General features: G+C 33.2%; 1 protein-coding gene and 1 long non-coding RNA gene across 3 annotated transcripts; one reads left to right on the top strand and one right to left on the bottom strand.

The window, feature by feature from the left end:
• Positions 1–3470: 3470 nt before the first annotated feature.
• LOC115973897 lies at positions 3471–5460 on the top strand. Its single transcript, XM_031094139.1, has 3 exons — positions 3471–3742; positions 4115–4585; positions 4718–5460. Exon 3 carries the CDS (start codon positions 4897–4899, stop codon positions 5458–5460), a length of 564 nt encoding a protein of 187 aa, XP_030949999.1. The 5' UTR covers positions 3471–3742; positions 4115–4585; positions 4718–4896.
• A 677-nt stretch (positions 5461–6137) lies between these two features.
• LOC115959527 lies at positions 6138–7950 on the bottom strand. 2 transcript variants are annotated; one of them, XR_004084906.1, is made up of 5 exons: positions 7683–7950; positions 7234–7318; positions 6993–7087; positions 6605–6666; positions 6138–6447 (listed from the first exon to the last, which is right to left on the bottom strand). It is a non-coding gene; the product is annotated as an uncharacterized LOC115959527 (long non-coding RNA). The 2 variants fall into 2 exon arrangements; XR_004084910.1 differs by lacking the exon at positions 6993–7087 and having other exon boundaries at positions 7683–7948.
• Between the last annotated feature and the right edge of the window lie 4940 nt (positions 7951–12890).

The raw sequence follows: 12890 nt of genomic DNA, 5'->3' as shown, positions 1-12890 counted from the left end.
AGCTCCTTATAGGAAGGGAAAAATAGACATTAAACATTTATAACACCTCCAAAATTTATAAAAATTATAAAAAAAAAAAAAAAAAAACCCAAAAAGTTAAATTGGACCCAAAAAAATTAAACATTACCCATCTAGCTAATGCCTCAGTTTTGTGACCCTCCAAAGACGAACAAAACCTCTCCTTTGACCAATTCCAAAGCACCAATATTTAAATTGCATATCAATAACTAGAAAATTAAGCTGGTCTCTGTATGCTTGCACTAGAATGTCTATTATTATTATTTTTTTTTTTTTTTTGGAGAAAGAAAACCTATTAACTTAAATGACAATATCTCATAAAATAAAAACTTAAATGAAAATAAAACTAAAATTTAAAAAAATAGTAAAAAAAAAAAATTAAGATGAGGAATATTGGAGAGGAAACTAGATTTGGTAAGATGAAGCTGTCTTTATTGGTATGCTTCAATTGTTTTGAAGCTTTATAGCTTCTTTCTCATATATAATAAGGTAAGAGATTTTCCATCATATCAATTTGGAGAAATTTTTTTCTTTTTTTTTTGAAATAGTTTAAACTTGTGACGTTTACTCCAGATCTCTTACTCAACCATCAGAGACTTTACCAGTTGAGTTAACTGGAACCCACGAGATAAATTTTTTTCAATTCACTATGTAAACTTTATAAGTGTACTTTAATATACTTTTAATAACATGTTTTTAAAAAAATTATAATCAATGCTTTATTTAATAATTAATTGAATTTTTTAGATAACGTAATAATTATGTGACTGTTTTAGATGACTACTATAATATACTTTTAATAACATTTTAAAAAAATTATAATCAATACTTTATTTAATAATTATTTGAAATTTTAACATAACATAATAATTGTGTGACTATTTTAGATGACTAAGAATTAATAAGTCTTCTTTCTCAAAAAAAAAAAAGAATTAATAAGTCTTATGATTAAAATATAGGTAGATGATTATCCAAACAGTTTGAGGAGATCGTTAGTTACAAGATTGTTTTTAAGTAGTAGGTTGTTATTGGTTGTTATGCATGGAGTAAAAAAGTAATTTAAGTTGTGAGATTCAAATTAGAATCAATAACAACTTACGAATTACCTATGATTTGTTGTGAAAGATGTTGTGGACGTAGCATCTTTCTATATAATATGCCCTCTCTAAATATGTAAGGAGAGTACTATTTTCACTTCTTAGTTTGTTGCTTTAATACCCCTATATCACTTATAGGTGGATCAATTTTAAATCTTTTAGGTGTTGTGTTGAAATGACACCCCTAATTTTGAGTACTAAAAATGTGGAAGAGTTTGTTTTTAAAATGTTTTTTAAAAAAATTAACTAATTAAAAAACCAAAAAAAAAGAAATTTTTTTTATCTATAGGTTATTGTATTAGTGAAATAAATATAAAATTTTGAATTCAAATTGTAGCATTCCCAAATTCTGCAATTTGTGGTAAGTGGTAACATAAGCTGTTACTATCGGCATTTTATTAATAGAACAAAGGATTAAGGGGGAAAAACCTTAAAATATAATTCGAAAATATTTTAAGTTTTATTTAAAAAAGAAAAAAAACCTTTATCACGTAATTGTGTAGAGCATGAAGTACTATTTTTATCCTTTTTATTTTGGTCTATCCTTTTTATTTTGGTTTGTTCATTTGGTGAGCCAGTGAGTAGAAACTTTTGATCAAGATCAGTTCCTAATGATGCCAAAAAATTGTTAGTGAGTTGCATAGCCCTCACGTACTTTAGACAAAATCTACGAGACAAAAACAAAGAAAAACTCTACAGAGAGCACCGGTGTGGTACCGGCGAAATACCCTTTGAAGGTTAAGTTAGAGAGAATTTCTACAACTCTAGATTGCCAGAACTAGAAAAATTATGCGTACCTTGGTTTGTTAGGGATTTGAGATTTTTATAATGGTATAGGGCTGACTTCCGTTTCTTGATGGGGAAGATATTTCCCTATAGAAAAGATCCACTTAAGTGCTCATATATCATAGGATTTTTTCCTTGTAGGGATTCCTTTGATGGCAGTGGAGCGTGAGATGCAAGACATTTCCATATTAGGTTTCTTGGAGACTACTTAGGCCACGTAGGTGCCACGTGGCTTTACTATCGTCTGCCTTGTGTCCGTCCATCTCATTGGAATCCGTCCCCTACGAAGAATCTATTCATCTATCTGCCCTTCCGTCCGAGATCACGAGATGCACTCCCTTTCACCAGTACTTTGATTGTTAGGCCATCTAGTCTATCTCTTTTGGTAACACTGTTGCTTATGACTAACCCTGTTGATTGGATCCGTCTGCCTTAGGTTTTATCCTTATCAGTTCCAGTCATTAGGATACTTAGAGCTTGGTTAGTTGGTTTGTAATTTAATAATTAGAAAGATGAGAAACCTACACCATAAAGAATACACGCTTCTTAGGTCTTGATTTGAAAATGTGTGTTTTAGTTTAAGTTCATGATGGTTCTACAGTTCATGTGAAAAGGTGTCACTCTACTATAGAAGTAACTAATAATTTTCAATTAAAAAAAAAATTAGCTTCTAACTAGTTTGAGGTTGTCTTCTTCCAACCCACTATATAACAATTGAAAAGATCATTCATATGTAATTTTAGTCACATAAGTTTTTAGACAAATTATATGGTTTGTTTAAATATATAATAAAAATTTAAATAGATCAAAACCAATTTTGAGCTAAACTTTGTCAATTTTCAATTATATAAATAGAGGATTGTTACGTCCATAACATTTTCATGACACTCACAATAAATCTTAAGTGACAAATTGTTACTAGTTCTAATTTGGATACAACATTAAAATTATTATTATTTTTTATCCATTAATAATGTCCAGTAACAATCTAACATCTAGTATTTATTGTGAAAATACTGTAGACATAATATTTCTCATATAGATATAGATATATATATATATATATAGATATAGATACAAGAAAAATACTGAAAATATTACAAAAATTTTATTAAAAAAATAATAAAATAAGGTGGCAAGAATGTGTTTAAAACTTCCTACTGACATTTTATTATGTAACTTATTCATTTAAGTTGATTCCCAAAGGTGGAATTAATAATAGTTGCCTTCCAAAAGTCACGAGCACTAATAAAGTTACCAATAAAGTAGTTAAAAGTTTGGCGAAACTACAATATTGGTCCCTCAAGTTTACCCTGTGTGCGCAATTGGTCCCTCAAGTTTTAACTGAGCGCAATTGGTCCCTCAAGTTTATAAAATGAGTTGTTTCAGACCTTTTACTAACTGCCGTTAGTGATGTTACTTACGTGGCTAACGAAAAAATGACTTGGTATTTTTTTAAATGACATGGCATTTTTTAAATTAAAAAATTACAATAACTAATTTCCATGTAAGATTTTAGTGACCCAGTTGAAATCAAATAGTAAATTAGAACCCGGTTACAAAGTAAACCCTTTTTTTTTAGTCTAATTTTGGTTTAACACAAACGCACGACGGCGCCAGGCAGAGAAAGGGGAAGGAGAGATTGACGCTAGCCTACGCGACGCCGCCTCCCTCTGACCTGTCGCCGGTGGAGACCCAAGCCCTAGCCACCACCGGCGATAGCCAAGCCTTAGTCACCACCGGCGATAGCCCAAGCCTTAGTCACCACCGGCGAAAGCCATTGAGCCGTGTCCCTTCTTCCCTCGCACAACCATTGACCCGCCTCCCTCCTCCCATCTCAGGTATTACACTTTTTCCTATGGTATCTCACCTCAATTTAGGTTCGTGTATGATTTAGATCCAAAGTTTTTGGGATAATTTGCATCATAGTTTGGTGACCATAAGATTCGGACTTGGTGAATTTAACAACAACGTTGTCAGTGCTCCAATAGATTTAGATGGATTAAAGTCAAAACAAATGCTCAAGGATTGTTTGTTTTTACTAGTTTCACTACTGGTCGTAGAAGTCCTCTTATGTTTCTTTTCTTTTAGTAAGTGTTTATTTCATTTTCAAATTTTTTATGTTATTTTTTTATTTTTTTATTTTTTTATCTTGGTTTGGCTGCGTGAGGCCTATTCCTTATGTTATCTCTGGCGCTGTTTCTTTGAGTCAGGAGTTGAATGAACCTGTGCTTTCATTCCGTAAGTCTTCTGTCTTCAGCTGAAAGTTTTCGAAGGCCTCAGACACTGCTTCCACCTGTATGTAACATTTGCATATAATTCATGGTCATAGAGAAATATCCTAACCATGTAGTGGTGGACCCTTTGTGTCTATTAGTGAGTTTTTTTTTTTTTTGAGAAACCGCCCCCTGCAAAAGAGGGGGGGAGCTAAGAATTCATTAAAATTTCATCCATATAGGCTACATTAGAGACATCAGGGACTTCTTCGATCCATGTACAAAAAGGAGAGAAATTACATGCAGCTCTTGCTAAGCTATGAGCTACCTTGTTTCCCTGCCTGCGAGTATGCCTAAAAACTAAATGTCTGAAATGAGAGGAAAGGACCTTGATGTCAGCAAGAATGTGACCAAAGCTTGCCGAAGAGAAACTCCCATTCATCATAGCACGGATGGCTGTGTCTATTAGTGAGTTAATACTGCACAAAGGAGAAGGACCACATATTGTTTATTGTTTAAATTCTGTTTATTGTTTAAAAATAATAATTCAGCCCTTTACAATGTCACTTTTTAACAGTAAATTCCTTGCTCTTTTTGTAGGAATGGACGACTTTGACTTCACAATCGCTCTTTACTATTGGGGGAAGATTAGGAATAATCCATATAGATACGAAGGAGGGGAGGTAAAGATATACGAAGACAATAATTCCGATGAAATGTCACTTGTCGAGATATGAAATAAGGCCAAAAATTTTGGGTATGGTGAAAATGATGTATTTATGTACAGAGTGCCTACTATGCCATTTGCAGGTGGTTTAAAACCTTTGGAGAATGATGTTGATGTAATGAACATGGTGAAGTGTATTAGAGGTTATAATGAAGTGGAAGTGTATGTTATATTCTTAGATGATTATGAGAATGCTATTGGTAATAAGGGAGATAAGGGAGGTGGTGATAACGAGGATAATTTTAATAAGGGAGACAAAGTAGATGGGGCTGTTAGTGAAGAGGATAGTGCTCATAGGGTTCATTTTGGATGCAGTGAAAGTGATGATGATGATATGTTTGCACAGTATATTAGCAGTGATGAAATAGCCTCCAAAGTAAAAGGCTTACCTGATGAGACCTTGTGTCTTAGAAAAGAAAAGCAGGTGAAACTCAAAGAGGGGAGAAAGGGAAAGGCTAGTGCATGTGGGGTTAGTCCTAGTAGGGTTGATGGTAGTGGGGTTGATCCTAATGGTGTTGGCCAAAGTGAGGCTGGTGCAAGTGGTGTTGGTCCTACTGGATTGAACTTTGCTTTAATCAACAAATTTGGGGTTTTACACGTTGTACCTCTATTTTAGAGTTTCACAATTCTCTTAGTTTTATTGTGTAATTTTTCTTAATCCTGTGTTCATCATTGTGAACATAACGTGTTTTTATTTCAATAAAGCAATTCTACTTGCAAAAATAAAATACAATAAGCAGATTAAATTCAATTAATGAAATGAACAAAAGAGGGGGGAGGGGGTAGCAGAGAAAAGGTTAAAAAAAAGTTGTATAAGCCATGGATTCTGCATTTGTCAGTAGGAGAAGTCCGTGAGTTGCTTTTTCAAGTACTTGAAAATGAAGAAGATGGCATAATGAAACATGGAGCACCATCACAAACTAATCAACATTTAGCTTCACAAGGGATTCACTCATCAAAGTTCTGCTTAGATCCTGTTGGTTCCACGCTAGCATCATGTCAGCTTTTTGATGCTGTAGTTAGCATGTGTGTCCCAGTAATAGTTAGTGGCAAAAATATAGAATTGCCTTTTGAAAATGTCATGGACTATAGAAAAATTGCAATATCTGTAGATTCCACCTCTGCTGTAAAGCAGGGATTTTTAGTTACAATGTTGAAAAATGTCACCATAGAAAGGATTCTTGAATACCAGAGAGAGATGAAACTGGTAAGTTCAATTTGCATAATTTTCTGAAATTTTCATTGTGATAAGGGTACTAAATATTTTAGCATCTCTAATTTTCCATAAAAAGTGAGTGAAATTACAAATATCAAGCAATCCATTTACACATCACTTTTGAGTTCAGAGATACATATATAAAAACAAATGAAATTATATAATAATCCATGTCTCTAGTTAAAAATCTTCTACCTTACATGAAAATTTTCCAGTCTCTTAACTACACAAAAGCTAATACATATCAAAAACACATAGGTTTCTAAAATAGAATACCAAACTTCAAAATCCTTCAAAGCTTTTGATACCCAGGAAACACCTCCCTTTGGTCTTTGTTGATACTTCCACTTTAGTTACGGTTCTTACACTTCTCCATGGCCCTTGGAGCTGCAATTAAAGCATATTTCGTAGATCATTTTGAATGTACATTTTCACAACAGAGACAAAAATCGACAATTACGCTGACAACAAGTCCATGATGTTCAATCACACTATATATTAAGCTGACAAATTATCACTCTGAATATATTATAATAACACATACCTAGCCCAATTGCCTCTGAGCCCTTCATGATCCTAAGCCTCCTACAGGAGTCGGTGAACATTCTATGACAACAATCAAAAAAACCAATAAGGGAATATATTTATGGTTGAAAATGACAAATCTTCAATAATCCAAAGTAAGATATCATATCAGAACATCTAGATCAAGTTGGCAATATCTAAATAAAAGTAGAGAATTCAATGCCAAACCTGTGTTAATATTCACAACTGGTAACATTTGGATAATCATACACAAATAACAAATTTACAATTTTTAACACAAATAACAAATTTAAAGGCACTGCTTTTAAATATTAATCCTTCATGAAGCTGAATTGGTTAGACTAATAATTCATGAACGGTTTTTTCTTTAGAGGACATGATATTACTTGCCCATTGTGAGAATTTACAGCTTGACTTTTTCAGGATTATGACAGTGATAAGGTATTCTCAATCCAAGATGATCACATCAGCCACTTGTTGCCTGCATTTTACCAAGATATGATAGTGAGGGTGTACTCTAAGAAGCCTGAATTGGTTTGTGGAAAATAAAGACATTGATTTTGCTAAGTCATTTATATGGTTAGGATATTTCTCTATGACCATGAATTATATGCGAATGTTACATACAGGTGGAAGCAGTGTCTGAGGCCTTCGAAAACTTTCAGCTGAAGACAAAAGACTTACGGAATGAAAGCACAGGTTCATTCAACTCCTGACTCAAAGAAACAGCGCCAAAGATAACATAAGGAATAGGCCTCACGCAGTCAAACCAAGATAAAAAAATAAAAAAATAACATAAAAAATTTGAAAATGAAATAAACACTTACTAAAAGAAAAGAAACATAAGAGGACTTTTACGACCAGTAGTGAAACTAGTAAAAACAAACAATCCTTGAGCATTTGTTTTGACTTTAATCCATCTAAATCTATTGGAGCACTGACAACGTTGTTGTTAAATTCACCAAGTCCGAATCTTATGGTCACCAAACTATGATGCAAATTATCCCAAAAACTTTGGATCTAAATCATACACGAACCTAAATTGAGGTGAGATACCATAGGAAAAAGTGTAATACCTGAGATGGGAGGAGGGAGGCGGGTCAGTGGTTGTGCGAGGGAAGAAGGGACGCAGCTCAGTGGCTTTCGCCGGCGGTGACTAAGGCTTGGGCTATCGCCGGCAGTGACTAAGGCTTGGCTATCGCCGGTGGTGGCTAGGGCTTGGGTCTCCACCGGCGACAGGTCAGAGGGAGGCGGCGTCGCGTAGGCTAGCGTCAATCTCTCCTTCCCCTTTCTCTGCCTGGCGCTGTCGTGCGTTTGTGTTAAACCAAAATTAGACAAAAAAAAAGGGTTTACTTTGTAACCGGGTTCTAATTTACAATTTGATTTCAACTGGGTCACTAAAATCTTACATGGAAATTAGTTATTGTAATTTTTTAATTTAAAAAATGCTACGTCATTTAAAAAAATGTCAAGTCATTTTTCCGTTAGCCACGTAAGTAACATCACTAACAGCAGTTAGTAAAAGGACTAATACAACTCATTTTATAAACTTGAGAGACCAATTGTGCTCAGTTAAAACTTGAGGGATCAATTACGCATACATGATAAACTTGAGAGACCGATATTATAGTTTCGCCTAAAAGTTTTTGTATTATTCTTACTTTAATTATACGATAAGCACCAATAATGCTGTCGAGGTTGGCGTGCTTCATTTTTTGTATCTTTATATGTAACTTTATGTGACTGTTTGGAATCAAGTAGGGTACACCAATCATGTACGGTCAAATCACCAATTGAGAAAAAGCAAAAGAAGAAATTTAAATAATAAAAAATTAGAAAACATAAACAATTAAGAACCAGAGACAATGGCTTTGTTGGAACCGGACTAACTAAAGGCTGAAGCTCCTTATAGGAAGGGAAAAATAGACATTAAACATTTATAACACCTCCAAAATCCAAAAAAATAATTTTAATTTGGTATAAAAAATTAATAAAAAAAAAAACCCAATAAGTTAAATTGGTACCCAAAAAAATTAAACATTACCCATCTAGCCAATGCCTCAGTTTTGTGACCCTCCAAATACGAACAAAACCTCTACTTTGACCAATTCCAAAACACCAATATTTAAATTACATATCAATAACTAGAAAATTAAGCGGGTGTCTGTATGCTCGCATTAAAATGCCTATTATTATTATTATTATATTTTTTTTTTGAGAGAGAGAAAGAAAACCTATTGTAGAGACCTGGTTTGGATCCTTAGCCCAAAGGTTGGTGGATTCAGGCCCAAAAAGGCCTAAAACAATAAATTTTGTAGAGAATGGCTTGGAAAAATTAGGCTTTGATGAATCAAATGAATACCAAAGTAGATTCAGATGGCAAGAGAATTAAAATAAACAAGTCTATATTAGAGAAAATCGTTCTTGGAAAAGTCAGAGGAGATCAGTTCTTATATATCTCTCTCATGTTGGATTACAGGATCAATTCTTGGTGATACCGTCTTTTTCCCTTCTTGTTTCTTCGATCCCCCTTTCCTCTAGGGTGCCTTATGTTATATATCTCCCCTTGATTGATCTTGGCCCTCCATTTGTTAATCATCCAAGCTATTACTTGAGTGCTTGTCCCATCAGACACCACCCTGACCTTCTGTGAGTTGGGTTAGCCTAGACAGCACTGTTCAGAGGTCTTCTCCACATAAATGTGGCTAGAAAGTTAGCCGTAGGGCATTCAATGCGATGGCAACAGCTTTTCCTTAGATACCCCTAAGCCTCCATCCCTTTTGCGCGTTTGTAATAGACATCCCTATCAGCAGGACCTCTTGGAGGGCCACTCTGAACGACAGAGTATTCCTTTGATCTGTACTATGTTCATCCGAGAAGATACTTCTCCTCAGACCACCTTCCTAGTCTTTCTGCTTGCATCTTACTTGTGGGATTTTGAGCTTGACGCCCTCATTACTGTTTATCCATCCTCGGACCAACCAACGCTCTCGGCCAAGGCCCAATGTCCAATATATAAACTTGGGCCCTTATCCCTACACATATTAACTTAAATGACAATAAAACTAAAATTTAAAAAAATAGTAAAAAATAATAATAATAATAAGATGAAGAATATTAGAGAGAAAACTAGATTTGGTAAGATGAAGCTGTCTTTATTGGTATGCTTCAATTGTTTTGGAGCTTTATATCTTCTTTCTCATATATAATAAGGTAAGAGATTTTCCATCATATCAATTTGGAGAAATTTTTTTCAATCTACTATGTAAACTTTATGAGCGTACTATAATATACTTTTAATAATATATTTAAAAAAAATTATAACCAATACTTTATTTAATAATTATTTGAATGGAGCAAAAAAGTAATTTAAGTTATGAAATTTAAATTAGAACCAATAACAATTTACCATTTATAATTTGTTGTGAAGTGTTGTGGAGAATGTTGTGAACTTAGTACCTTTCTATACAATATGTCGGCTCTAAACATGTAAGGAGAGTACTATTTTCACTTCTTAGCATGTTGCTTTAATACCCCTATCTCACTTAGGTGGATCAATTTTAAATCTTTTAGGTGTTGTATTGTTGAAATGACACCCCTAATTTTGAATACTAAAAATGTGGAAGAGTTTGTTTTTAAAATGTTTTTAAAAAAATTAACTAATTAACAAACCAAAAAACAATAGAAGAAATTTTTACCTATAGTTTAGTGTATTAGTGAAATAAATATAATTTTTGAATTCAAATTGTAGCATTCACAAATTCTGTATATTGTGGTAATGTAACCTGTTACTATCAACATTTTATTAATAGAACAAAGGATTAAGGGGGGAATAACCTTAAAATATAATTCAAAATTTTTTGAAGTTTTATTTTAAAAAGAAAAAAGAAAAAAAACCTTTATCACGTAATTGTGTAGTGCATGAAGTACAATTTCTATCCATTTTATTTTGGTTTGGTCATTTGGTGAGCCAGTGAGTAGAAACTTTTGATCAAGATCAGTTCCAGTAATTAGTATACTTAGAGCTTGATTTGTAATTTAATAATTAGATAGATGAGAAACCTATTCCATAAAGAATATAGGCTTCTTTTAGGTCTTGATTTGAAAATGTGTGTTTTAGATTAAGATTGACTTAGCTTGACTACTTACCCCAAAAACTGAATATTTTTAAGTTTGTGATGGATCTACCATTCATGCGAGAGGGTGTCACTCTATTGTAAAAGTAACTATTAATTTTCAATAAAAAAAAATTTAGCTTCTAACTAGTTTGAGATTGTCTTCTTCCAACCCACTATGTAACAATTAAAGAAATCATTTATATGTAATTTTAGTCACGTGACTTTTAAATGAGTCATATGATTTGTTTAAATATATAGTACAAATTTTAAATAGGTTCAAACCAATTTTGAGCTAAACTTTGTCAATTTTCAGTTATATAAATAGAGGATTGTTATGTCCATAATATTTTCATTACACTTTCATAATAAATCTTAAGTGACAAATTATTACTCGTTCTAATTTGAATACAACATTAAAATTACATTTTTGCTAATTGATAATGTCCAGTAACAACCTTACATTTAGTATTTATTATAAAAATATTGTAGACATAACATTTCTCATATAGATATAAATACAAGAAAAATGTTGAAAATACTACAAACATTTTAGGCGGAAACACCATTTCAGTCCCTATATTTTGGGAGCGATCAATTTGGTCCCTGCTATTTTCAGGTCACAGTCAATTTAGTCCCTACCATTAGATAACTAACAGAATCTGCTAAGGTAGTAGACGGAATGCACGCGTGGCATAAATTAAATTAAAATATAAACAGCCTTCCATGTCAGCACATTCACATCAACTTCCATGTGACTCTCACATGACTCACTTATCATCAACACTCTCACTCACTATCAAACACAATTGAATTCAAAATACCTAAATTAAAATTCCAAATCCCTAACCCACAATGAACATGAACTCCTCCTTCACTCACTGTTAGTTTTTTTTTTTTTTTTTTTTGATTCTCCAAAAAAAAAAAAAACTCATTACCATGACCAAATACTTTGTTGACATGTATATTCCCTTTGCACATACGGAACAAAAAGACCAATAAAAACGTCTGTTTTCCACTTAGCTTAAACCGCGTTCGATTATGACTTCCCTATCTTGTTTCCCCACTTCACAAAATAAGGGGGCAAGGCAAAGTTTAATAACAAATGGTTCTTCCAACGCACCTGCCCCTTCGAACAATGAAAGAGGCTTCTTTGCACCGTCATATGAAAAAATATAGTACATCTAAGCAACAAAAATCATAGCACCGTCATATAAAAATATCTTGACGTAAGCAACTTGACAATTTTGCTAACATGGTCAGAGTTTAACACGGGCAAGCAACTTCGACAGTCTAACTAAGCAAGACATGGGATGACGTAAATGAGGTCGGTCGACAATATGTGTCCTCTGTGAAACCAAAGGGACCAGGAGTAATCCCACTTCAAAAATACCTAAATTAAATTTCAGAAAAGATTTTGGCGGTGAAGAATAAGGAGTTCATGTTCATCGTGGGTTACAGATTTGGGATTTTAATTTGAGTATTTTGAATTCAATCGTGTTTAACAGTGAGTGAGAGTGTTGATGATAAGTGAGTTTACATGAGAGTCACATGGAAGTCGACATAGACGTGCTGACGTGGAAGGATTATTTATATCTTAATTTAATTTATGGCACGTGTGCATTTTATTTGCCATCTTAGCAAATTATGTTAATCATCTAATGGTATGGACTAAATTGATTATGACTTAAAAATAGCAGGAACCAAATTAACCACTCTCAAAATGTAGAGATCAAATTAACTGTGACACCAAAATGTAGAAACCAAAATGATGTTTCTGTAAAAATTTTATTTAAAAAAAAACTAATAAAATAAGATGGCAAGAATGTGTTTGAAACTTCCTACTGACATATTATGTAACTTATTCATTTAAGTGGATTCCCAAAGGATTTTCAAAAAAAAAAAAAAAAGAATTGATTCCCAAAGGTAGAATTAATAATGGTTGCCTTCCAAAAGTCTTGAGCACTTTTTTTTTTTTTGATGGGGAAATATGAAAATTCATTCATTTGAAATTGAGTTACAACAGAGAGAAATAGAGAGGACATAACAAGCACAGCAGAGACTTACAAGCCACAATCCTCTAAGATTACATGCCTCACAAAACTTGGACACATATCCTTCCAAATCCGGGAGACACCAAAGGAGCTGGCAGCTCTTGCTAAATCATGG

Source organism: Quercus lobata, chromosome 2 (assembly GCF_001633185.2).
Source record: "Quercus lobata isolate SW786 chromosome 2, ValleyOak3.0 Primary Assembly, whole genome shotgun sequence".
Lineage (NCBI taxonomy): Eukaryota > Viridiplantae > Streptophyta > Magnoliopsida > Fagales > Fagaceae > Quercus > Quercus lobata.
The sequence above is the reverse complement of the archived record's forward strand: the minus strand, read 5'-3'. Positions and strand labels throughout refer to the sequence as shown.